The sequence below is a fragment of the Schistocerca cancellata genome, chromosome 2 (genome assembly GCF_023864275.1).
Source record: "Schistocerca cancellata isolate TAMUIC-IGC-003103 chromosome 2, iqSchCanc2.1, whole genome shotgun sequence".
Taxonomy (NCBI): domain Eukaryota; kingdom Metazoa; phylum Arthropoda; class Insecta; order Orthoptera; family Acrididae; genus Schistocerca; species Schistocerca cancellata.
The window spans coordinates 405,469,919-405,493,710 of NC_064627.1; the positions used below are offsets into that span (position 1 = coordinate 405,469,919).

General features: G+C 39.3%; 2 protein-coding genes across 3 annotated transcripts in view; both read left to right on the plus strand.

The window, feature by feature from the left end:
* The window catches only part of LOC126161853 (pseudouridine-5'-phosphate glycosidase-like), a 164,083-nt gene that overhangs the window by 19,301 nt on the left and 120,990 nt on the right, over window positions 1–23,792 (plus strand). The window lies entirely within an intron of this gene.
* On the plus strand, window positions 16,603–17,049 carry LOC126154387 (uncharacterized). The gene has a single exon (XM_049916133.1). It carries the CDS (start codon window positions 16,603–16,605, stop codon window positions 17,047–17,049), a length of 447 nt encoding a protein of 148 aa, XP_049772090.1.

Here is a 23,792-nt window from a genome sequence, read left to right on the forward strand (position 1 = left end):
GTTATCCAATACCTCCCTCACATCACATGACATATGTTTTGCCTATCTATTTTGAAAAAATAAATATCAGGGTTTATATCAGAATGGATTAAAGGGTATTCACACAAATGGTACCTTAATAAACAGAGGTAAATACAATGAATAAATAAACTATTTAGTTAATATACACATATATACTAAATATATTTCTAAATAATATTCACTTAGCAATTAGCAGATTAAAAGAAATTATGTACACAAGCAAGAAAAGTTGGACTGCACTGATGTAGCATCCGACAAATGCTTACAAAATGAGATATGGTTCATAGTCCACTATGTACTGGCATACGAATTCTATGTTTAACATACACATGTGTTTGGCTTGCACATATGAAATTTCAAGATACTATTCCTAATATTTATAGTACACAATAAAATGAGTCTTCATTCAATTTACCACAACACCTGTGACTTTACCCAAAAGAGTTCATGACAATTAAATTAAATCACTTTCAGCTGAGCACACAAGAATAATAATAATATTTAACACTAATATCATTCTAAAATAAGAAATCTATCACTAGATATTTAATGGCATTGTCACATTTCAAAACTGTAAAAGGATATACCCATTTAGTCACATGGAATATATGTATCAAAATCTAAAGCACAAATCTATTAAATAACAGAACCATAGAGTTGTATGAACCTGAAAATATAGTGTTGGCATAGACTTAAACTCAGTCAATAGACAAGACAGAACTTTAGAAATCACATCATCTTACATACTACATTCGTGACAAAGGAGAAAAAAGTCAGATATTTATGGATCACGTCTATAAGCTTTCAGTCCAGTGATATCGCATAATCCAGACAACTTCTTAGATTTAGGATACACAAGTCTGTATGCATTAGGATGTGAATTTTCAAGAATTTTGAATGGTCCTATATAAATATCGAAGAATATCTTAATTTCAGATTTCAGCACTTTAGATTTATCTTTGGCTTTCACCAACACATGATCTCCTAACTCAGACTCAGAAAATCTGCCTTTACTATCATGTCTCTGCTTTCTCCTATCCCCCTGTTTTTTCATCATCTCCCTGACACACTCTTTCTCTCTTGTGGTGACAGAATTGTACATGGTGGAAACTCTACATACTCAGAAATAAAGTTAGCTAGTCTGTGATTAAACATGATTTCAAATGGTGAAAAACCTGTTTAATAGTGTTGTAAGCTGTTCATAATATCCTCAAAATCACTGACATAATCTATCCAACTGGTATGATTCATACAAAAATATGTCCTAAACAGTCTTCCAGTTTCTCTCATATCTTCCTGCAAGATTACTCAATGAATGGTACACAGAAGCCAGAATATGCTTTATTTTTGCATGATCAACAAAGTCTTTCCAAATTGTGATGTAAACTGAGAGCCATTGTCAGATAAAATCATCTGAGTCAGTCTTATGTTTCCTGAATAAGATTCCCTTGTGTACCTTATAGTTTTGTTCAGTCTTTTCCCCTCCTTTCTTACCCAGTATGATCTTAAACAATTTCCAATTTTGATCAAAATTTTGATACCTGTGGATGTCTTTGCAAATTTTCAAGATCTCTTTTTCCTCTTTCACATCCCTTAAGTACATAATTTTAAACTCTTTCTCTCCTTCTCCAAAGTTGTTAGATGAGTCACTCTGTAAAGGTAGCCTAGACAAAACATCAGCAACTACATTGTCTGTGCCCCTGATGTATGTGATTTCATAATTGAACTGCTGGAAAAACAAGGCCCAATGAGTAATTCTGATATGGTACAGCTCATACTCCTGGAGATAATGTAATGCTTTTTGATCAGTATAGATGATGATTTTGTGACCTAGTAAATAATTTTTAAACTTGTTGAACACCCAGTGTACAGCCAAAAGTTCTTTCTCGGTTATAGTGTATGTCTTTTCATGCTTCTGCAATACTCTACTAGCAAATGTAAGTGATCTGTGTTCAATAACACCTTCTGCTTCAGCCTCCTGAAATAAATGAACACCCAAACCAACATCACTACTGTCTGTCACAATATAAAAAGGAAGAGCCAATTCTGGTCTAAACAATGTCTAACTTTGACAAAACTGTAATTTGATCTCATCGAAAGTGTCCTGACATTCCTGATTCCAATCCCAAACAGCATTGTTTTTCAAAAGTTCACAGGCATGAAGCATTCAAAGCTTGGCTGCTACAAAATTTTCTACATAACCCAAAAAATGATTCAAGCTATTTTTTGTTGCAAGGAGCAGGGAAATTAGCAACAGCATCAAGTTTCTCTTCATCAGGTGCAATTCCTTTCTCATATATAACATGTCTTAAAAATTTTACTTCTTCCACATCAAATTTACACTTATCTATTTTCAAAGTCGTACCTCCTTATTCCAGAATACCTCTTTATTCCAGAATTGATAACACTTCTCTCAACAGATCCAAAAATTATTCCCAAGTCTTTTCAGTGACCAAAAATTTCATCAACATACACAATTAATTTTGAGCTCACTTCACTTCCCAAGACAGAATCCAGAGCTCTTATGAATCCAGCTACAGATACATTTAGCCCAAGTGTCACCACACAGCATTGAAAACACCTGCTTCCATAAAAAAAATGCAGTATACTTTCTAGAATTAATTTCAAGTGGAATACGGTGCACTCCAGATGTCAAGTCCAAACTACTCATGAATTTTATGTAATCAAATTCGTGTAACCCATTTTTTAACTCTGAAACTTGATTACTATGTTGACCTATCTGATGTTGTACCATGTCCATTTTACTATTGTTATCTTTTCTGATTTCAGTTAACTGATCATCAACTGCACTAAATTTGCTATTTTTATCTGTCTTCATTTCCTCTAGTTTTGCCAAAATTAACTGCAAAAATATCAGCCTTTTGTTTCTCTACTGTCTATGATTTCACTTTTCTCAAACATGTCCTGAATGGATCCTACAGCTTCCATTTCTACCTCATTTTTGCTTTCATCCCTATTCATTTTGTTAACAAGCACATGAGTCCACAAACAAAATAACTTCTCCAATAGTTTGTACTTTTCTTTCCTTTTTGATGTCCCTGGTTGTAGTTGTTAAATCCTCCTCACTTTCATCAGATCTGGTCCATCATTGTTGGTAGTGCATCATCACTCTTGGTGTAAAGATCCTTTGTTGGGCAGCATTCAATTTTGCTCCATGTGATCGAAAATTTATTTGTACATAAATTTCAAAAATCAATGAAATAATTTTTGCAACAGACAAAACTTCATTATTAGTCAATTAATCACAAACAATGCCCCCACTTGTAATCTCCCCCATCCTTTCTTCTTCCAGCTTTTGTCCAAGTAATTAATGAGCAAAATCTTTTTGAAGATTTTGAGAGGAGCAGAGATTACAATAAAATTTCAAGTTTACTTAGCTTGTCATGTTGAGATTGCTCCAGTTCTTCTAGTTTAGGGGTCTGATTCTTGAAGCTGAAAATCGCACATCAGGTCCGGTTGGTTTGAACTAAATAAAGTTGAAGATTGTCATTGCACAATTATTTATTACATAAATATATTTTCTCACATTTTAGTATATCACCAGTCTTTTGATTTTTCTCATTAACAAAGCTGAAATGACATTATTCACATCTATTATACAAAAATATGTCCAATCACATCAGAGGAAAGCTTACAACTCTCACACTCTGCGGGAAAAACAATATTCCAAAGGATTTACAATTTTTCTTAGCAAATGAATTTCTACTAGCTTTTGTTACATCATTAATTTCGATTATTATTTCATAAATGAATCTAGAAATAAACATAGTAAACAGTACAGGAATGCATAATTAATAATAGAAATTTTGAGTGTGCAAATGTTTCTAATTGCAAATGTTTAAAAAAATATTTTAACTGTACATTCAGAACGAATACGTATCAATCGTAACGTTGAAACTAAAATATTTTATAAAGTAATTCCTTTTCATAAATTTTAACTTGAAATATAACATACTGTACATAACATTATATGAAAGCTTTCAGAAAAGCAACTGAGACTGAGATATTTCTGACCTGTCCAAAATTTGAAAAATAATACTGATATCAACAACTACTGTTGAGGAAAAGTGATGCTAAAGGAGTAGAGGAAGACATCCTGTTACAATTGTCTTGATGAAAGTACTGCAATCTTAGTCCACCCCATTGAACATCCCCACCTACGAATTCCTCCACCTCTGTCCTGAACGAATCCCCGTTGACAAGAGGGGCACTTCAAGTCAGTGTGTTTTTTTGACTTGTTTTTACAGTACTATCAGCATATACCAGCAGTTTTACAGTTTAGCAGACCATGTGTGAATCATCCAGTGTCAGTGTTCCAGTGTCCATTCTAATCTGTGTGCCTTATAACAAGCAGTGAGGTGTGGGCTAATGGCTTCTGTATTCCACAGTAAAGAGATGGTTCTGAATGGTATGGTTGCTCACCAGTTGTTGTTGTCCACCATTCAATTGGTGAATGATTTGTTTCATTGTGGCCTTTCTGTTTATGGCTACAATCCAAGATAGTACACACTAACACCTGTCATGACCATTTCATTACCCATGGCCAACAACTCGGGCAGTGATAGTTTTCCCAATCTGAGGTACCCAATGAAGTGCCAAGTGCCTGAACAACTTGCGAGATGAAATAATCTATGTATGGAGCACCCATTGTCAGGCTGAAATCAGATATGCTGATATAGTGCGTCTTGTTGTTGACTGCTATCGAAATGGCCACTAGACGGCACCTCGTTAACGTGACTTAGTGTTCTATTCCATTCACCATGGCAACAGGACTCATCTCTCTCAACACAGCAGCTGTCTCTGGCGCAATTGCTCATAAATATACTTTGTCAAATGTGTGTGTGTGTGTGTGTTTTTTTTTTTTTTTTTTTTTTTTTTTTTTTTTTTTTTCGAGAACTCTTTGTATATTAGAATATAAAGAAGTCAGTGGATGCCAGCTCTGGTGAGCAGGGCATGTATTACAATAGTCCAGTCTTCAAATTCCCTAAAGTGCCTTCATGGCCAGGGACTTGTCTGAAGAGACACAACTTCTTATTTTTGAAATCCAGGTGTATTATCACTTTTTTCATCCATTTGATTGTGAAGACATGCTTAGTGTTCACCAGTTATTGTTTTACCTTCTTTACCAGTAATCAATGATAAGAATGTCCCTTTCATTTCTCAAAACACTGTCTGTAAGCTCTCCTGGAAAATGAAGTCAAATTTGCCTTTCTTGTAATAGGCCACTGACTTCAATCCACAGCTTTTTTATTTTTATTAATTAATTAATTTTTCTGTGTGGGGGCATCGGTGGGGTTGGAGAGGAGCAGTTTTAAATGCTTGACTTGTACATCACACACAAATTTATTCTCAAAACAGGTGCATACTTTTTAAAATGGCCCACATATTGCTCAGAAATTAATCTTCACATTTGCATTAAGTATACATTTAATATACACAGCACCAGTCATGCAAAAAACTTTCCCATAATTAATTTTGCATGTAACAATGCATCAAAATCTCTCTTGTGTTGTTTTTATCTGATTTCTTCTGGTGTGCCTATTGTTTGCTATTGCATACACCTTTGATCACTTACTACAAAACTCCATATTGTGCAAATTCTTTGATGATTTCATTTGTGGATGTCTTTTGTGATGCACTTTATGTGGATCATCTGTATGAGAAATACATGTTTGAATGTTGAAAGCAAAGGCATTGTAGAGCCTATAAAGCTTGACCAGCTATGTTGAATTCCCATAATGACTAAGTCCAAAGCAAAAAAATTGTGTTAATGTCATATTCCAATATAATAAATCACAATAACAAGACTCATATATATATATATATATATATATATATATATATATATATATATATATATATATATATATATATATATAAAAAGAAAGATGATGAAACTTACCAAACAAAAGACTGGGTAGGGATGCAGTCTCCCATCCTTCATCAAAGACACCAACCACTTTCTCAAACGCATGGAATCCCTACCCAGTCTGTTACCCCCGGAAACCATCCTTGTAACCATTGATGCCACTTCCTTATACACAAATATTCCGCATGTCCAGGGCCTCGCTGCGATGGAGCACTTCCTTTCACGCCGATCACCTGCCGCCCTACCTAAAACCTCTTTCCTCATTACCTTAGCCAGCTTCATCCTGACACACAACTTCTTCACTTTTGAAGGCCAGACATACCAACAATTAAAGGGAACAGCCATGGGTACCAGGATGGCCCCCTCGTACGCCAACCTATTCATGGGTCGCTTAGAGGAAGCCTTCTTGGTTACCCAGGCCTGCCAACCCGAAGTTTGGTACAGATTTATTGATGACATTTTCATGATCTGGACTCACAGTGAAGAAGAACTCCAGAATTTCCTCTCCAACCTTAACTCCTTTGGTTCCATCAGATTCACCTGGTCCTACTCCAAATCCCATGCCACTTTCCTTGACGTTGACCTCCACCTGTCCAATGGCCAGCTTCACACGTCCGTCCACATTAAACCCACCAACAAGCAACAGTACCTCCATTATGACAGCTGCCACCCATTCCACATCAAACGGTCCCTTCCCTACAGCCTAGGTCTTCGTGACAAACGAATCTGCTCCAGTCCGGAATCCATGAACCATTACACCAACAACCTGAAAACAGCTTTTGCATCCCGTAACTACCCTCCCGACCTGGTACAGAAGCAAATAACCAGAGCCACATCCTCATCTCCTCATACCCGGAACCTTCCACAGAAAAACCCCAAAAGTGCCCCACTTGTGACAGGATACTTTGCGGGACTGGATCAGATTCTGAATGTGGCTCTCCAGCAGGGATACGACTTCCTCAAATCCTGCCCTGAAATGAGATCCATCCTTCATGAAATCCTCCCCACTCCACCAAGAGTGTCTTTCCGCCGCCCACCTAACCTTCGCAACCTCTTAGTTCATCCCTATGAAATCCCCAAACCACCTTCCCTACCCTCTGGCTCCTATCCCTGTAACCGCCCCCGGTGTAAAACCTGTCCCATGCACCCTCCCACCACCACCTATTCCAGTCCTGTAACCCGGAAGGTGTACACGATCAAAGGCAGAGCCACGTGTGAAAGCACCCATGTGATTTACCAACTGACCTGCCTACACTGTGAAGCGTTCTATGTGGGAATGACCAGCAACAAACTGTCCATTCACATAAATGGACACAGGCAGACAGTGTTTGTTGGTAATGAGGATCACCCTGTGGCTAAACATGCCTTGGTGCACGGCCAGCACATCTTGGCCTAGTGTTACACCGTCCGGGTTATCTGGATACTTCCCACTAACACCAACCTGTCAGAACTCCGGAGATGGGAACTTGCCCTTCAGCATATCCTTTCTTCTCGCTATCCGCCAGGCCTCAATCTCCGCTAATTTCTAATTTCAATTTGCCGCCGCTCATACCTCACCTGTCTTTCAACTTCATCTTTGCCTCTGTACATCCGCCCCGACTGACATCTCTGCCCAAACTCTTTGCCTTTACAAATGTCTGCTTATGTCTGTGTATGTGTGGATGGATATGTGTGTGTGTGTGAGTGTATACCTGTCCTTTTTCCCCCCTAAGGTAAGTCTTTCCGCTCCCAGGATTGGAATGACTCCTTACCCTCTCCCTTAAAACCCATATCCTTTTGTCTTTCCTTCTCCTTCCCTCTTTCCTGACGAGGCAACCATTGGTTGCGAAAGCTAGAATTTTGTGTGTATGTTTGTGTTTGTTTGTGTGTCTATCGACCTGCCAGCGCTTTTGTTTGGTAAGTTTCATCATCTTTCTTTGTAGATATATTTTTCCCACGTGGAATGTTTCCCTCTATTATATATATATATATATATATATATATATATATATATATATATATATATATATATATATATATATATATATAATGCTGGCAGGTCGATAGACGCACAAACACAAACATACACACAAAATTCTAGCTTTCGCAACCAACGGCTGCTTCGTCAGGAAAGAGGGAAGGAGAGGGAAAGACAAAAGGATGTGGGTTTTAAGGGAGAGGGTAAGGAGTCATTACAATCCCAGGAGCAGAAAGACTTACCTTAGGGGGAAAAAAGGACAGGTATACACTCACGCATGCACACACATATCCATCCGCACGCGTTTGTTGGTAATGAGGATCACCCTGTGGCTAAACATGCCTTGGTGCACGGCCAGCACATCTTGGCACAGTGTTACACCGTCCGGGTTATCTGGATACATCCCGCTAACACCAACCTATCCGAACTCCGGAGATGGGAACTTGCCCTTCAGTATATCCTCTCTTCTCGTTATCCACCAGGCCTCAACCTCCGCTAATTTCAAGTTGCCGCCGCTCATACCTCACCTGTCTTTCAACAACTTCTTTGCCTCTGTACTTCTGCCTCGACTGACATCTCTGCCGAAACTCTTTGCCTTTACAAATGTCTGCTTGTGTATGTGTATGTGCGGTTGGATATGGGTGTGTGTGCGAGTGTATACCTGTCCTTTTTTCACCCTAAGGTAAGTCTTTCCGCTCCCGGGATTGGAATGACTCCCTACCCTTCTCTTAAAACCCACATCCTTTCGTCTTTCCCTCTCCTTCCCTCTTTCCGGATGAAGCAACCATTGGTTGCAAAAGCTTGAATTTTGTGTGTATGTTTGTGTTTGTTTGTGTGTCTATCGACCTGCCAGCGCTTTCGTTTGGTAAGTCACATAATCTTTGTTTTTAGATATATTTTTCCCACATGGAATGTTTCCCTCTATATATACTTATATATATATATATAGAAACATTCCACATGGGAAAAATATATTAAAAACAAAGATTCCATGACTTACCAAACGGGAAAGCACTGGTAGATAGGCACAATAATAAAACACACAAACACATACACAAAATTTCGAGCTTTCGCAACCCACGGTTGCTTCATCAGGAAAGAGGGAAGGAGAGGGAAAGACAAAAGGATGTGGGTTTTAAGGGAGAGGGTAAGGAGTCATTACAATCCCAGGAGCAGAAAGACTTACCTTAGGGGGAAAAAAGGACAGGTATACACTCACGCATACACACACATATCCATCCGCACGCGTTTGTTGGTAATGAGGATCACCCTGTGGCTAAACATGCCTTGGTGCACGGCCAGCACATCTTGGCACAGTGTTACACCGTCCGGGTTATCTGGATACATCCCGCTAACACCAACCTATCCGAACTCCAGAGATGGGAACTTGCCCTTCAGTATATCCTCTCTTCTCGTTATCCACCAGGCCTCAACCTCCGCTAATTTCAAGTTGCTGCCGCTCATACCTCACCTGTCTTTCAACAACTTCTTTGCCTCTGTACTTCTGCCTCGACTGACATCTCTGCCGAAACTCTTTGCCTTTACAAATGTCTGCTTGTGTATGTGTATGTGCGGTTGGATATGGGTGTGTGTGCGAGTGTATACCTGTCCTTTTTTCACCCTAAGGTAAGTCTTTCCGCTCCCGGGATTGGAATGACTCCCTACCCTTCTCTTAAAACCCACATCCTTTCGTCTTTCCCTCTCCTTCCCTCTTTCCGGATGAAGCAACCATTGGTTGCAAAAGCTTGAATTTTGTGTGTATGTTTGTGTTTGTTTGTGTGTCTATCGACCTGCCAGCGCTTTCGTTTGGTAAGTCACATAATCTTTGTTTTTAGATATATTTTTCCCACATGGAATGTTTCCCTCTATATATACTTATATATATATAGAAACATTCCACATGGGAAAAATATATTAAAAACAAAGATTCCATGACTTACCAAACGGGAAAGCACTGGTAGATAGGCACAATAAAAAAACACACAAACACATACACAAAATTTCGAGCTTTCGCAACCCACGGTTGCTTCATCAGGAAAGAGGGAAGGAGAGGGAAAGACAAAAGGATGTGGGTTTTAAGGGAGAGGGTAAGGAGTCATTACAATCCCAGGAGTGGAAAGACTTACCTTAGGGGGAAAAAGGACAGGTATACACTTGCGCGCACACACACACATATCCATCCACACATATACAGACACAAGCAGACATATTTAAAGGCCTATATAACAAAGATGATGTGACTTACCAAATCGGATCATTTTGTTTGTTTCTTTATTATTATTCTATTTTTGCAACTAAAATATCCATTTGCACTCATTATTTAGTCTTTTTATTTAATAAATCAACTTTCTCACATCATAAAGGCTGAACTTTGCATCATGATCTAGTACAGGTTTTATTGCACATAAATCATGTTTTTATTCTAGGTCAATAGAACTTCAGTGCAGTCCCTTCGTGGAAAATTCGTGAGGATGGCTAACTGACAAACGTGATCCATTTTGGAGTGTAAAAGAGTCAATTCCCCATCAAACCATCCAAATCCCCTCAGTGCATATATTATAACACAAAATAACTAAAATTAGACATCCTTCTGTATAGTATCATAAGAACATTCACTGAAAAAATACTTTTTCAAATGAATCTGATCAATCATCACTTTTAGGTAAAAGGTAGAGAGAAGTACCCAATCTGGAAAAAATCAGTGATCCCTGTAAGTTTTAAACATACGTAGCAGTATTCAATTTATAGTGACTCAGTACATTAGGGTTATTCTTTAAGCACCTCACTTGGACTCAGATTAGAAATTTAACATTTTCCAGACCAGCATCATAAAACCAGCAGAGATACTCCATCAGTCCAGAAAGTTTTGAGAGTAGATTAATAACAAATAGAGAAATATTAACTTCATGGTTTTAATGCTTCAGCTGTTGTACATAGTCTGCCCTCACTTGTGTATAACATACAGAGCATTCATAAAACCATATACAACTGTCAGAAAAGTCCCTTTTTGGTATATTATTCAAATTGTGCACCACATTGGCTTAATTGTTGGCTGTCTCATCAGACAGACTCTTCATTTGAATTTCTGCACTTCATCATCAAAATAAGCTTAGAAAAAGTCAGGTATTGGAAACAAATATTGAAAACATCAAATCTTGTGACTTGTGGATTTTTTTCCAGAAAAGAATTGTTTGCATTTTGTATTTCAGTCATATAATGGCAGGCATCCACATGTTATTGTTATTGTATGGGAGTCAAGGTGCACAAAACAAACTTTGTGCACACTTTTATATTCATCAAAACTTTCTGAATAATGTCTTCAACAATTGATTTATAGATGTTGTCCAATTTGATTTGTGACACAACAATGTTGACACACTCATTGCATGTCCACTACTGAACACTGCCTGCTTACAACTGTATGATTGATTGCACATCTGTCTTTAGTTTTTAGTTGAAGGTTGGTTGGTTTGTGGGATTAAAGGGACCAGATTGCAACGGTCATCGGTCCCTTTTTAGTTTAAGCCTCCACTGTAGTTAGTGAGCTGACATCACTTATACATCAGGAATAAAATCAGTCTTAGAACTTTGTGGACAAATGGTGTATGCTCCTGTGCTCTATTTGCTGTAGTACTATCCTTGTGGGATAACATACCTACTGTAGTTATTTTGATATGATGTAAGACAATAAGCATTCAAAATAAGCTGAAGAAAATTAGGTATCAGAAACAATTATTTTTAGAAAAAGTATTAAAACATACCAGCTGTCTTTAATTATTTCAAAATAATAGGTTCTGTAAATAAATATGAGTGAGACTGTTATACAGCATTTTAAAACTGAATGACAAAAGCAGCACACGACTTAAAATTCAGTATTACAATTTAGCAAAATATACAAGGGTCTTTCAATAAGTAATGCCCCACATTTTTTTTCTCAGAACATATTTATTGTTAAGAATCAGAATTTGGTGATAATATACGTCAGCATGTCTTGTCTATGTCTTATTTTTCTGCATAGTCTCCATCACATTCTATGGCTGTACGCTAATGTTGTGTTGTGGAAGAGTGTGTATTTCCTGCTGGTAAAAGCTCTTGTCCTGTAGGCGTAGCCATGTTTTCGCTGCATGACTGACACTCTCGCCATCTTCAAAGTATGTTCCCCATAGAAAATCTTTAAGCTCCAATAGTTGTGCGCATTCATGGAACCCATCGTGAGCACCAAATGTTCCATTTGGCATAAATAATGGCATCTGCTTGATTCAGCATGTCTGGAGCAGTGGCTGTGACAGGATGTCCAAAGTGTGGCTGATTGTGGAGCTCTGTTTCTGCATTTCCTGAGGCTGTAACTTTCTTTACCCATCACCCAACTTTACTCCTATCAACTGCAGCATTGTCCTACATTGCACACAAATATTCATGGATGTTCACCATGGTTTCCTTTTCTACACACAAGAATTCAATAACAGTAAGCTGCTTGTAATGTGAGTTGTATGTAGCCGCCGTTTTTTTACGTTGTACTATGGCTCTGGTTCGAAACTTCACCGTCAGACAGAACAAACATCAAATGCGAAGCACTAACAAGGACATTCATCTGTGTATATTAAAGCTTTTTTTTTTTTAAAAAATGTGGGGCATTACTTATTGAATGGCCCTTGTACATAGTAAAAAGTTTTAGTTAGTTAGGGGTAACAGATGCAGCCACAAAAAACACTTTTCTGTTAGTTTCATTTCCTTTAGCCCTTTCTTTCCTGTAGCTGGTTGTGGAAGCAGGTATTTACATTTCTTTCTGTCAATATTTGATTTCAATTATAGGTCTTTTAAATGCCTCAGTTCCTTCATGATGTAAAAGTGGAGGATTGGACTCTGGGTGTGTTTCACATGTATTTCTTCTAATAAAGAGTTTGGAACAACTCTAGCAATTGTTTAAGTCACTCGTTTTTCAATGTTTTCTGGTTTACTGATGGAATAACCAATAAAAAGTTGGACTTTTGGATTAAAGGAGATCACTCACTAAAAAGCAGAAGTACTATGAACATTGCATTGCCTGTGTTGTATAGAAGTATGATGCAATGTTCCTTTGGACATGGATGCATGTCTGAAGGGACATTTCATCCCACTTCTAAACAACATGGGCACTGCAATATTAGGATTATTTGCTGACACTGTGTGCATGTGTTTCAATTAAAATGTCTTCCCTGTATGGGAATATATATAATGAATGTACAAGTGCAGGTTGTAGACACAAGGTTGACGACATGTGGAAGTTTGAGCATGTGTGGGTAGCCTAATGGTAAGGTGACCACTCACAATAGGCAGGAAATCCTGGTTCGAGTCCCATTCTGGGACAAATTTTGATTGCCATCATTCCATTATAAAGCTGATGGTTGTCCATATTGGCAGCTGCAAATACATTTCATGAGAAGCAGAAGTGTTGAGTTGTCGACAGGTGTACATGTAAAGCAAGAAAACTTTTGGAGTCTCTCTCTCTCTCTCTCTCTCTCTCTCTCTCTCTCTCTCTCTCTCTCTCTCTCTCTCTGTGCCTCTACATGGTGTTGGTTGGATGCACTGTGCAACGTTTTGGTAGGTGGACTAGGTTGTGGTGAGGTTGTTTTAGATGGGGCAGATAGAGTAAGAGAGAGGTGGGAGACAGGGAGAGGGGTTGGGGATGGATGGCTAGCAGCTTGAAAGGAGACTACCAGTTTGCCAGCTAGGAACGTGGAGAGGAGGGATAGCAAGTGCGTCGGCTAGGCATGCGATGCATGGGGGTCAGAATCGATGGGGAGCGGTGCTTGCTGAAGGTGATATGGGGACATGAATTGGGATCGAGTGACAGTGTGGAGGAAGGGGACACTGTTGGGTGGAGGGTGTGGGGACAGTGGATTACCAGAAGAGGAGAGGATGGTTACAGAAACAAAGAATGTGTTGCAAGTATAACTCCTATCTGAATAGTTCAGAGAAGCTGATGGTGGAGGGAAGGATCCAGATGGCCAGGGTTGTGAATCTGCCATTGGAGTTGAGCATGTTGTGCCCCTTCAAGTTGTGCCACCAGACAGTCAACATCAATCTTGGCAACAGATTGGTGGTAGCCATTCATCCTGGTGAACAGTTGGTTGGTACTCATAGCAGCAAAAAAGCTGTGTAGTACAGTTGGTATATGACATGGCTGCTTTCACAGATGTCCTGGCCTCTGATGGGGTAAAATGAACCTGTGACAGGACTGGTGTAGGAAGTGCTGGTTGGGTGGATTGGGTAAGTATTTCACTTTGGTGTTCCACAGGCAATGAGTTGGGAGAGGGGATGGCATAGGAGTGGATTAGGTTGTTGTGTAGGTGGGTGGGCAATGGAACATCACTTTCTAAATTGGTTTCACAGGTTGACATAAAATACAATATTCTCCACTTTTCCTTATTCTAATTTATTGTAAAGCACATAGTTCATTGGCTATATATTAATCTAAATGCTATTTCCCAAGATTAAATCAATCCATTGGTAACTGGTGCAGTGGGAGCTCAAAAGGTCAAATAGTTTTCTACTTAAAGTAGATATGGGCTACACAAAGCAGAGACAAAAGTACAATGGTACCAGAAACCGAGACACTCATAGTCATAATTTTACCATGCTGTGGTACTGCTGTACATACGGGATCATCTGCTCAGCAGCAGTATAACCTTTGTATGTGGCTATAAGTTCAACCAGCAAACAGAAGAGGTCAGGTTTCAAGAATTTGTTTAGGTAGGTCAGGTTCTGTGTTGGCAACATGTCCAATGGTTCTTCCAGCCAATACAAAACGGCTGTGTGGCATTCATTATAGTGGTCCCAGTAGTTGGAAGATGGATGATTTTTCCTGCTATATCAAAAGTGACACCATTAACCAGTAAGCCACTACCTTGTAAATCCAGCTTTGTCTGTCTCTTAGGTCCACCTGTTCTTAATAATTACTACTTTATGTATAAATATAGAGTAAATCCAGTGCATACCAACTGTTTGGAAGTAAGGTACATTGCCAGAATCCCTTTGTCATAATTCTGCATTCATTTCACCTAAAAATAAAATTATCTGACACACTTTTGTATTCACGTGGACCACTGTGGTTGGGCATATATGAGGTGTGGCAGCGAAATAACTGGACTGGTGCTATGAAACATTTTATTGTTCACTAACTGTATTGCAAACTTTATGATCTTCAATATACTCTACTTGCTGATTCTCCATACAAAGTTTCTATTGTTCTAAGTAGTGCTGAAAGTCTGCTTCTGTCAACTTGTTGTCTGCAGCTCGTGGTCGTGTGGTAGCGTTCTCGCTTCCCGCGCCCGGGTTCCCGGGTTCGATTCCCGGCGGGGTCAGGGATTTTCTCTGCCTTGTGATGACTGGGTGTTGTGTGATGTCCTTAGGTTAGTTAGGTTTAAGTAGTTCTAAGTTCTAGGGGACTGATGACCATAGATGTTAAGTCCCATAGTGCTCGGAGCCATTTGAACCATTTTTGTGTCAACTTGTTGTTGAGAATCTCCATGATTTTTGATTTCACCACTTCCACATTTGTCAAATCTTGTTCCCTTAAACACCAATTTAACCTTCAGAAATAAAAAAAAGTCACAGGGCAGCAGGTTGGCTTTGTATGGCAGATGGTGTAACACAGTGATGCCATATTTCACAAAGAACAATTTCAAACAGTGGAAAATCTGGGATGGAATGTAACAATATTATGAAAAGGAAAGTTGCTACTCACCATATAGCTGTATCACACTCCCTCCTCCTCTCAAAAGACTGGACACACATTGTTGGCTAATGCTACTCTGTCTAACGTCTCCATTGCCAAAACATATTACCTAATGAAATCACAGATCTTACTAATCTAACACAATACAATAAGCTCATAAAAGTAAGATGATGATGTAAACATAACACAATTTACAAAAAAGCTTTTATACATGTTCCAAGAGTTTTGTACCTTATTGATGTGTAGGACACCTCGCATGTATCCTATGCATGAATTTGTGTTTTCTGTTGTGTTCCTGTTCTTCACCTCCTTTGCAGGTAGTGGCACTTGTACCTATGGTGAAGCATCCAGATCACCCTTAAAAGCTTTGATGTGTCCCACATGGACAATGATGCCTAGTATTGACAGTTCTAATTTTAGGTTTACAGGTTATGTCACGTCAGTGAGTTGGTATAGCCCTCAAAACGTGTAAGAAATTTCTTTGTTTTTCTCTTTGGTGTTTTGAGGGCTTGCTAACCTTAGTCATTGGCCAACCCTGTGTTCTGATAGCTTGACAGTATGTCTTCCAATTTTCTCTTGTTGCTCAAGTGCTTTAATATTTGCCCTTGTCACTCACTTCTCTAATTGTTTTTGCAAAACTTTACACTGACTCTCCATTTTTTCCAATTTTATATTCAACCACGGGCAATGTATGAGTGGCCAAGTAAGTGGTCCTGACAGTTGGGATACCAGTTACTTTGGAATAAGGCTGGGTATCTCGGACAGATTCTGAGTCATGGTCACCTTTGTGCTCAGACGGCAAAGACTACCAAATCCACTGGTTAGTCCCTCAACCGTTAGGAGTAAAACTCAATGGGATCCAGGGCAAGTAAGGCTAGCAACCTGATTCCCTGGTACTTTAAATATGAAGCTGGAAACAATCAGAGCAAAATGCCTTGGACCTTTGGAGGTGACAGAGTCCCACCTCTAATTGACAAACCAGAGGTTCCTAAGATATGACTCAGCAAACGAATGGTAATGAGATGGGGAGCTATTAATATCAATGGGGGCTTCTCTGGGAAGAAGGTAGAGCTGGCAGAGGCTGCAAGTAAGATGGGGTTGTACATTTTAGCTGTTAGTGACATTCGGGTAAGGGGTGAGAAAGAAGAGGAAGTGGGAGAATACAAGGTCTACCTGTCAGGAGTCAAAGCAGGAATAGCACAATGGGGCGTAGTGCTTAACATCAGGAAAGAAATGGAACCCAGCGTAGTTGCAATAAAGTATGTAAACGAACGACTGATGTGGATAGATTTGACAGTGTCTAGCAAGAAAATTAGGATTGTGTCAGTATATTCGCATTGTGATGGGACAGATCAAGAAAAGATGGATAGTTTTTATGACACACTCAGTGATGTAGTTGTTAGAGTAAAGGACAAGGACAGTGTTCTGCTCATGGGCGATTTTAATGCCAGGATTGGAAATTGAACAGAAGGGTATGAAAAGGTTATGGGTAAATTTGGAGAGGATATGGAGGCCAACAGGAATGGGAAACAACTCTTGGATTTCTGTGCCAGTATGGGATTAGTAATCACAAACTCCTTTTTTAAACATAAGAACATTCACCGGTATACTTGGGAAGGCAGGGGAACCAGATCTGTCATTGAGTATATATAATAACAGACCAGGAATTCAGGAAGGCTGTGAGGGACATACGTTTATTCAGGGGATTCTTTGATGACACTGATCACTATTTAATCTGCAGTGAAATTGGTATTGTGAGGCTGAAATTGCAGGAGGTCAGGTCCTTATGTAGGAGGATAAGAGTGGAGAAACTTCAGGATAAGGAAATCAGGCACAAGTACATAACAGTGATTTCAGAAAGGTACCAGTTAGTTGAATGTAGTCAATTACAGTCATTGGAAAAGGAATGGACAAGGTACAGGGACACAGTACTAGAAGTGGATAAAGAATGTCTTGGAACAGTAGTGTGTAAAGGTAAGATGAAGCAAACAGCTTGGTGGAATGAAACAGCCAAGGCAGCCTGTAAAAGGAAAAAGAAGGTGAATCAAAAATGGGTACATACTAGGACTCAGACAGACAGAGAAAGTTATGTTGAAGAAAGAAACAAAGCCAAACAGATAATTGCAGCATCCAAGAAGAAATCTTGGGAAGACGTTGGAAACAGGTTGGATACTTTGGGTCAAGCTGCTGGAAAACCATTCTGGAGGGTAATTAGCAATCTTCGAAAGGAGTGTAAGAAGGAAATGACAAGTATTTTGGACGGGTCAGGAAAACTGCTGGTGAATCCTGTTGATGCCTTGCGCAGATGGAGGGAATATTTTGAAGAGTTGCTCAATATGGGTGAAAATACGATCAGTAATGTTTCAGATTCTGATGTACAATGGGATAGGAATGATGATGGAAATAGGATCACGTTTGAGGAAGTGGAGAAAATGGTCAATAGATTGCAGTGCAATAAAGCAGCTGGGGTGGATGAAATTAAGTTGGAACTCATCAAATACAGTGGAATGTCAGGTCTTAAATGGCTACACAGGATAATTGAAATGGTGTGGGAGTCGGGAAAGGTTCCATCAGACTGGATGGAAGCAGTAATCGCACCAAGCTTTAAACATGGAAACAGAAAAGATTTTAACAACTACAGAGGTATCTCTTTAATCAGTGTTGTGGGTAAAATCTTCTCAGGTATTGTTGAAAGGAAAGTGCGAGTATTAGTTGAGGACAAATTGGATGAAAATCAGTGTGGGTTTAGGCCTCTTAGAGGTTGTAAGGACCAGATCTTTAGCTTACGGCAAATAATGGAGAAGTGTTATGAGTGGAACAGGGAATTGTATCTATGCTTTATAGATCTAGAACAGGCATATGACCAGGTTCCTAGGAGGAAGTTATTGTCTGTTCTACGAGATTATGGAATAGGAGGCAAACTTTTGCAAGCAATTAAAGGTCTTTACATAGATAGTCAGGCAGCAGTTAGAGTTGATGCTAAATTGAGTTCATGGTTCAGAGTAGTTTCAGGGGTAAGACAAGGCTGCAACCTGTCTCAACTGTTGTTCATATTATTTATGGATCATATGTTGAAAACAACAGACTGGCTGGGTGAGATTAAGATATGTGAACACAAAATAAGCAGTCTCGCATATGCGGATGACTTAGTTGTGTTGGCAGATTCGATTGAAAGATTGCAAAGTAATATTTCAAAGCTAGATCAGAAATGTAAGGACTTTGGTATGAAGATTAGCATCTCCAAAACGAAAGTAATGTCAGTGGGAAAGAGGTATAAACAGATTGAGTGCCAAATAGGAGGAACAAAGTTAGAACAGGTGGACGGTTTCAAGTACTTAGGATGCATATTCTCACAGGATGGCAACATAGTGAAAGAACTGGAAGCAAGGTGTAGCAAAGCTAATGCAGTGGGCACTCAGCTATGATCTACTCTTTTCTGCAAGAAGGAAGTCAGTACCAAGACTAAGTTATCTGTGCACCGTTCAATCTTTCGACCAACTTTGTTGTATGGGAGCGAAAGCTGGGTGGATTCAGGTTACCTTATCAGTAAGGTTGAGGTTACGGATATGAAAGTAACTAGGATGATTGCAGGTACTAGTAGATGGGAACAATGGCAGGAGGGTGTCCACAATGAGGAAATCAAAGAAAAACTGGGAATGAAATCTATAGATGTAGCAGTCAGGGCGAACAGGCTTAGATGGTGGGGGTCATGTTACAAGCATGGGAGAAGCAAGGTTACCCAAGAGACTCATGGGTTTAGCAGTAGAGGGTAGGAGGAGTTGGAGTAGACCAAGGAGAAGGTACCTGGATTTGGTTAAGAATGATTTTGAAGTAATAGGCTTAACATCAGAAGAGGCACCAATGTTAACACTGAATAGGGGATCATGGAGGAATTTTATAAGGGGGACTATGCTCCAGACTAAACGCTGAAAGGCATAATCAGTCTTAAATGATGATGATGATGATGATGATGATGATGATGATGATGATGATGATGATTATGAGTTTTATATTCAATAACTTCAAAAGGTAATGGCTTCTTTATATTGTGATCTACCTCATGTAGCAAGGACCCAACACTATCATGCTCTACTGGACTACATGCATAATAGCTTAATATTTTACCACCAGCACAGCAAACAGGCTCAGTCCTTCCATATGGCTGTGGATACCAGGTACTAAGCGTTCTTAGTATCTGAATTTGCAATAGATGGTATAGTTGTCCACCAATATCATTCATTGTTCTTCATTCACCATGTCCTTTCAACATGTGATCATGAACCTCTTCTAATACTACTTCTGTTAGTTCTGCCAGTACCATGATGCATGGCCTGAACTTTGTCATACTATATGGTAGTCCATCATGCATAAGCAAATTGTGATTGCGTTTAGATTGGCTGCCAGGTAACACAGAAAATAAGCGACACATATATTAAACTCAAAATTAATTTCTCCATGATTGCGTAATTCCACTTGACTTGATTTAACTGTCTTGATGCATACATTACTAGGTGTTCTTCCCATTTACTTCCAACTGAAAATGCATCTTACTACCTGGTTGCTTGCATTGCAGGACAAGATAAATTGTTCTTTGTTATTTAGTTGTTAGTGTCTCCTTTAATTTCTTGAAGGCAAATCCCTTAACAAATTTCTTATAATCATTCAATTATCCTAAAAATGACTGTAGCTGCTTCATAGTTTGTGGTAGTGGGAAACCACACACTCCACTTATCGATATCAGGTAGTTGCTTGTGCCATTTTGTCTAATCACGTGGCCTTGATAGATGACTTCTTTCAATATGAAGTTAACAGTGTTTGATACCTAATGTCAAGTGCACTGCATGCAACCTTTTAAACATTTATTCCAGCAGCTGTTTGTGCTCCTTCAGATCAATGGAAGAAAACAATAATATTGCATGTAGACTGTACGCTGATGAGGATTCAACCTTCTCAACACCCAATCTAACAATTGTTAAAATGTGACTGGTGCATACATAAACCCAAAAGGTATGGTAAATGCAGTCTTGAGATGGTCTTCCAGCATTACTTCCAACTGGTGGTAGTCAGTTTTTAGATCCTTCACTGAAAAACATTTGAATTGTCCCATGTTAGTATTTTGTGATATTCAATATAGCATATGCATCTGTAATTGTTTAAGCATTTAAATAATGATAGTTGCAACAGAGCCTGTGTTTATTTGTCCTGTACAATGATTTCTTAGACACAATGACAGTTAGCGCTCCCCTGTGACTACTACTCTCTTTAGTAAAACCATAATTCAACTGTAAATTGATGAACTCCTCTGTTATTGGTTGCAAATGATGGGGTACTTTATAAACTGAAGATTTGATCCCTCTTTGAGATTCTGTCTTATGTAATGGGTGTTGCTGGCAAAGATACACTAGCACTGAACAAATCTGCACATTTTGTCAACAGTTTCTCCATAGCTATTCTATCTTTTCCGTTAAAATGCTGTACTTCCTTGCATAATACAGATGTAGAGACAGTTTGATTAGGGCAGAGATCCACACTTGATGTCTCCAAATTGTTCTCATTCAGAATGTCCAAACTGGAAGCTAATATACCTTTTGCCATAAAGACCATTTTGACAGCTTCAAAATTTCCTGTGCTAACCAGAACCATATCTTTTTGCTTCACTTTCTATCTGCATGTTATGCTCCCACATATAAAACAATGCAGGGTATCCAATTCATCACTGTCTACCAATGGCAGTACCATACACAAAATATTACTTGGTAAGTTGGTATCCACACTTACTCAGAGTAGTCTCTCTGTGCCTTTTGGCAATCTGTCATGCAAACTGAGTCTTAATGATTCTGTATGCAATTATTTAGTTCTACCCTCATGACAGGAGAATCCTGTTTTAGTGTCATTTGCAGTGATCTCCCCCAGCTGGAATAATATCCCACTGACTTGGACAGTGTGCTGCCAAATATCAGTTTTTACATGATGCTTATTTAAGAAATCCGACCCCAGGATTGTGCAGTAACCCTCACCCATATGGGGAAACACTTCCATATTTTCCCAAAAATGCTTCACTTCAGTGCAAAAACTGAACAACATTCAACCTAGTGATTGCATATAATTGTCCTGTACTCTGTATAACCTATAACATGGAAAATTCAGTCTCCTCATACCCAAGAGGCCTAAACTCGTCACTGACACCTGAGACTCTGTGTCCAATAAAGACTTACGTTCCATCCCATTTATTAGACCAAATAAGGAACACTCTGCCTCTGCATGTCTCTTTGTTGCTCTGAATTTTGATGGGAACACTAGTGCTTTTGGAGTCCTTATTAGTATCTGACAACCCTCTGTCTTGTCCTCTTCCACCCTGTTTCCTATTCCTACAGTTCCATGGGCCATGTCCAACCCCTCCTCAACCACGCCATTGTGGCTGGTGACACAGCTGTAACTTTTACATCCACAGAAAAAACACTACACTTGTCCTGCACTCTCTTTGCTATATCTGCTTCCTCTAACTGTTTAGCTACCCTGATGACGGCTGCCAAATCCTTTGGGTTTTCCATCCGTACCCACATCAACGTATCCTCAAAAAACATCTAGTGCCCTGTGTTCAGCCTCCTGCTCTATAACTTTGTCTGCATCATCACTTCTGGTTAACTCATAAGATTGCACATTTAGTTTCCTAACCCTATTGAGAAATGACTCCAGCAATTCATTCCATTCATACTGTATTGAGCTGCTCTCAGAGGCTGTTCTGCTTGAAATAGCTCTGAGTAAGCCTGTTCTGAAGTTGCTCAAATGTATATGCTTTATTCAACCCCTCATGGTACATTAGATACATTTTCACTTCATTTGCCAAGTGTAACTTGATCATCAGTAACTGTACTTCATCTCTCGAGCTGCCAATACATGTGGCACCCTCCTCATTTTCTATGAATGCTGGCACATTCTTCCTTGCCTTGCCTGAAAAATGTGTAATAAGATAGCAGCTGTAGAATCCAGTAACGTTGTGACTACACTGGATGTAGCTTTTGTTTTCTCTACTTCCTCTATCTTTTGTTGCATACATTTGTTATCTATCATCAAAGTATCTATCGGCATCGATGATTTCAGCCATAAATAGAAATATTAAAAAAGGTAGGAAGATTTTTCTGTTTAGCAAAAGTGACAAAAAGCAGATTACAGAGTACCTGACAACTCAACACAAAAGTTTTGTCTCAAGTACAGATAGTGTTGAGGATCAGTGGACAAAGTTCAAACCATCGTACAATATGCATTAGATGAGTATGTGCCAAGCAAGATTGTAAGAGATGGAAAAGAGCCACCGTGGTACAACACAGGGTTATTTGGTAACCGTGATAGCGTTACGGAGATGTTTAACAAACTCAAGTGGCAGACTCTGCAAGAGAGGCGCTCTGCATCGCGGTGTAGCTTGCTCGCCAGGTTTCGAGAGGGTGCGTTTCTGGATGAGGTATCGAATATATTGCTTCCCCCTACTTATACCTCCCGAGGAGATCACGAATGTAAAATTAGAGAGATTAGAGCGCGCACAGAGGCTTTCAGACAGTCGTTCTTCCCGCGAACCATACGCGACTGGAACAGGAAAGGGAGATAATGACAGTGGCACGTAAAGTGCCCTCCGCCACACACCGTTGGGTGGCTTGCGGAGTATAAATGTAGATGTAGATGTACCGAGTTAGAAAACTGCTGCGGAAGCAAAGGGAACTTCACAGCAAACATAAACATAGCCAAAGCCTTGCAGACAAACAAAAATTACGCGAAGCGAAATGTAGTGTGAGGAGGGCCATGCGAGAGGCGTTCAATGAATTCAAAAGTGAAGTTCTGTGTACTGACTTGTCAGAAAATCCTAAGAAATTTTGGTCTTACCTCAAAATGGTAGGTGGATCAAAACAGAATGTCCAGACACTCTGTGACCAAAATGGTACTGAAGCAGAGGAAGTCAGACTAAAGGCCGAAATACTAAATGTCTTTTTCCAAAGCTGTTTCACAGAGGAAGACTGCACTGTAGTTCCTTCTCTAGATTGTCACACAGATGACAAAATGGTAGATCTACATCTACATCTACATCCATACTCCGCAAGCCACCTGACGGTGTGTGGCGAAGGGTACCTTCAGTACCTCCATCGGTTCTCCCTTCTATTCCAGTCTCATATTGTTCGTGGAAAGAAGGATTGTCGGTATGCCTCTGTGTGGGCTCT

Bases quoted from the DNA above. Each gene is read 5' to 3' on its own strand.
- LOC126154387 (XM_049916133.1), top strand. From the start codon at position 16,603: ATGAGATGGGGAGCTATTAATATCAATGGGGGCTTCTCTGGGAAGAAG.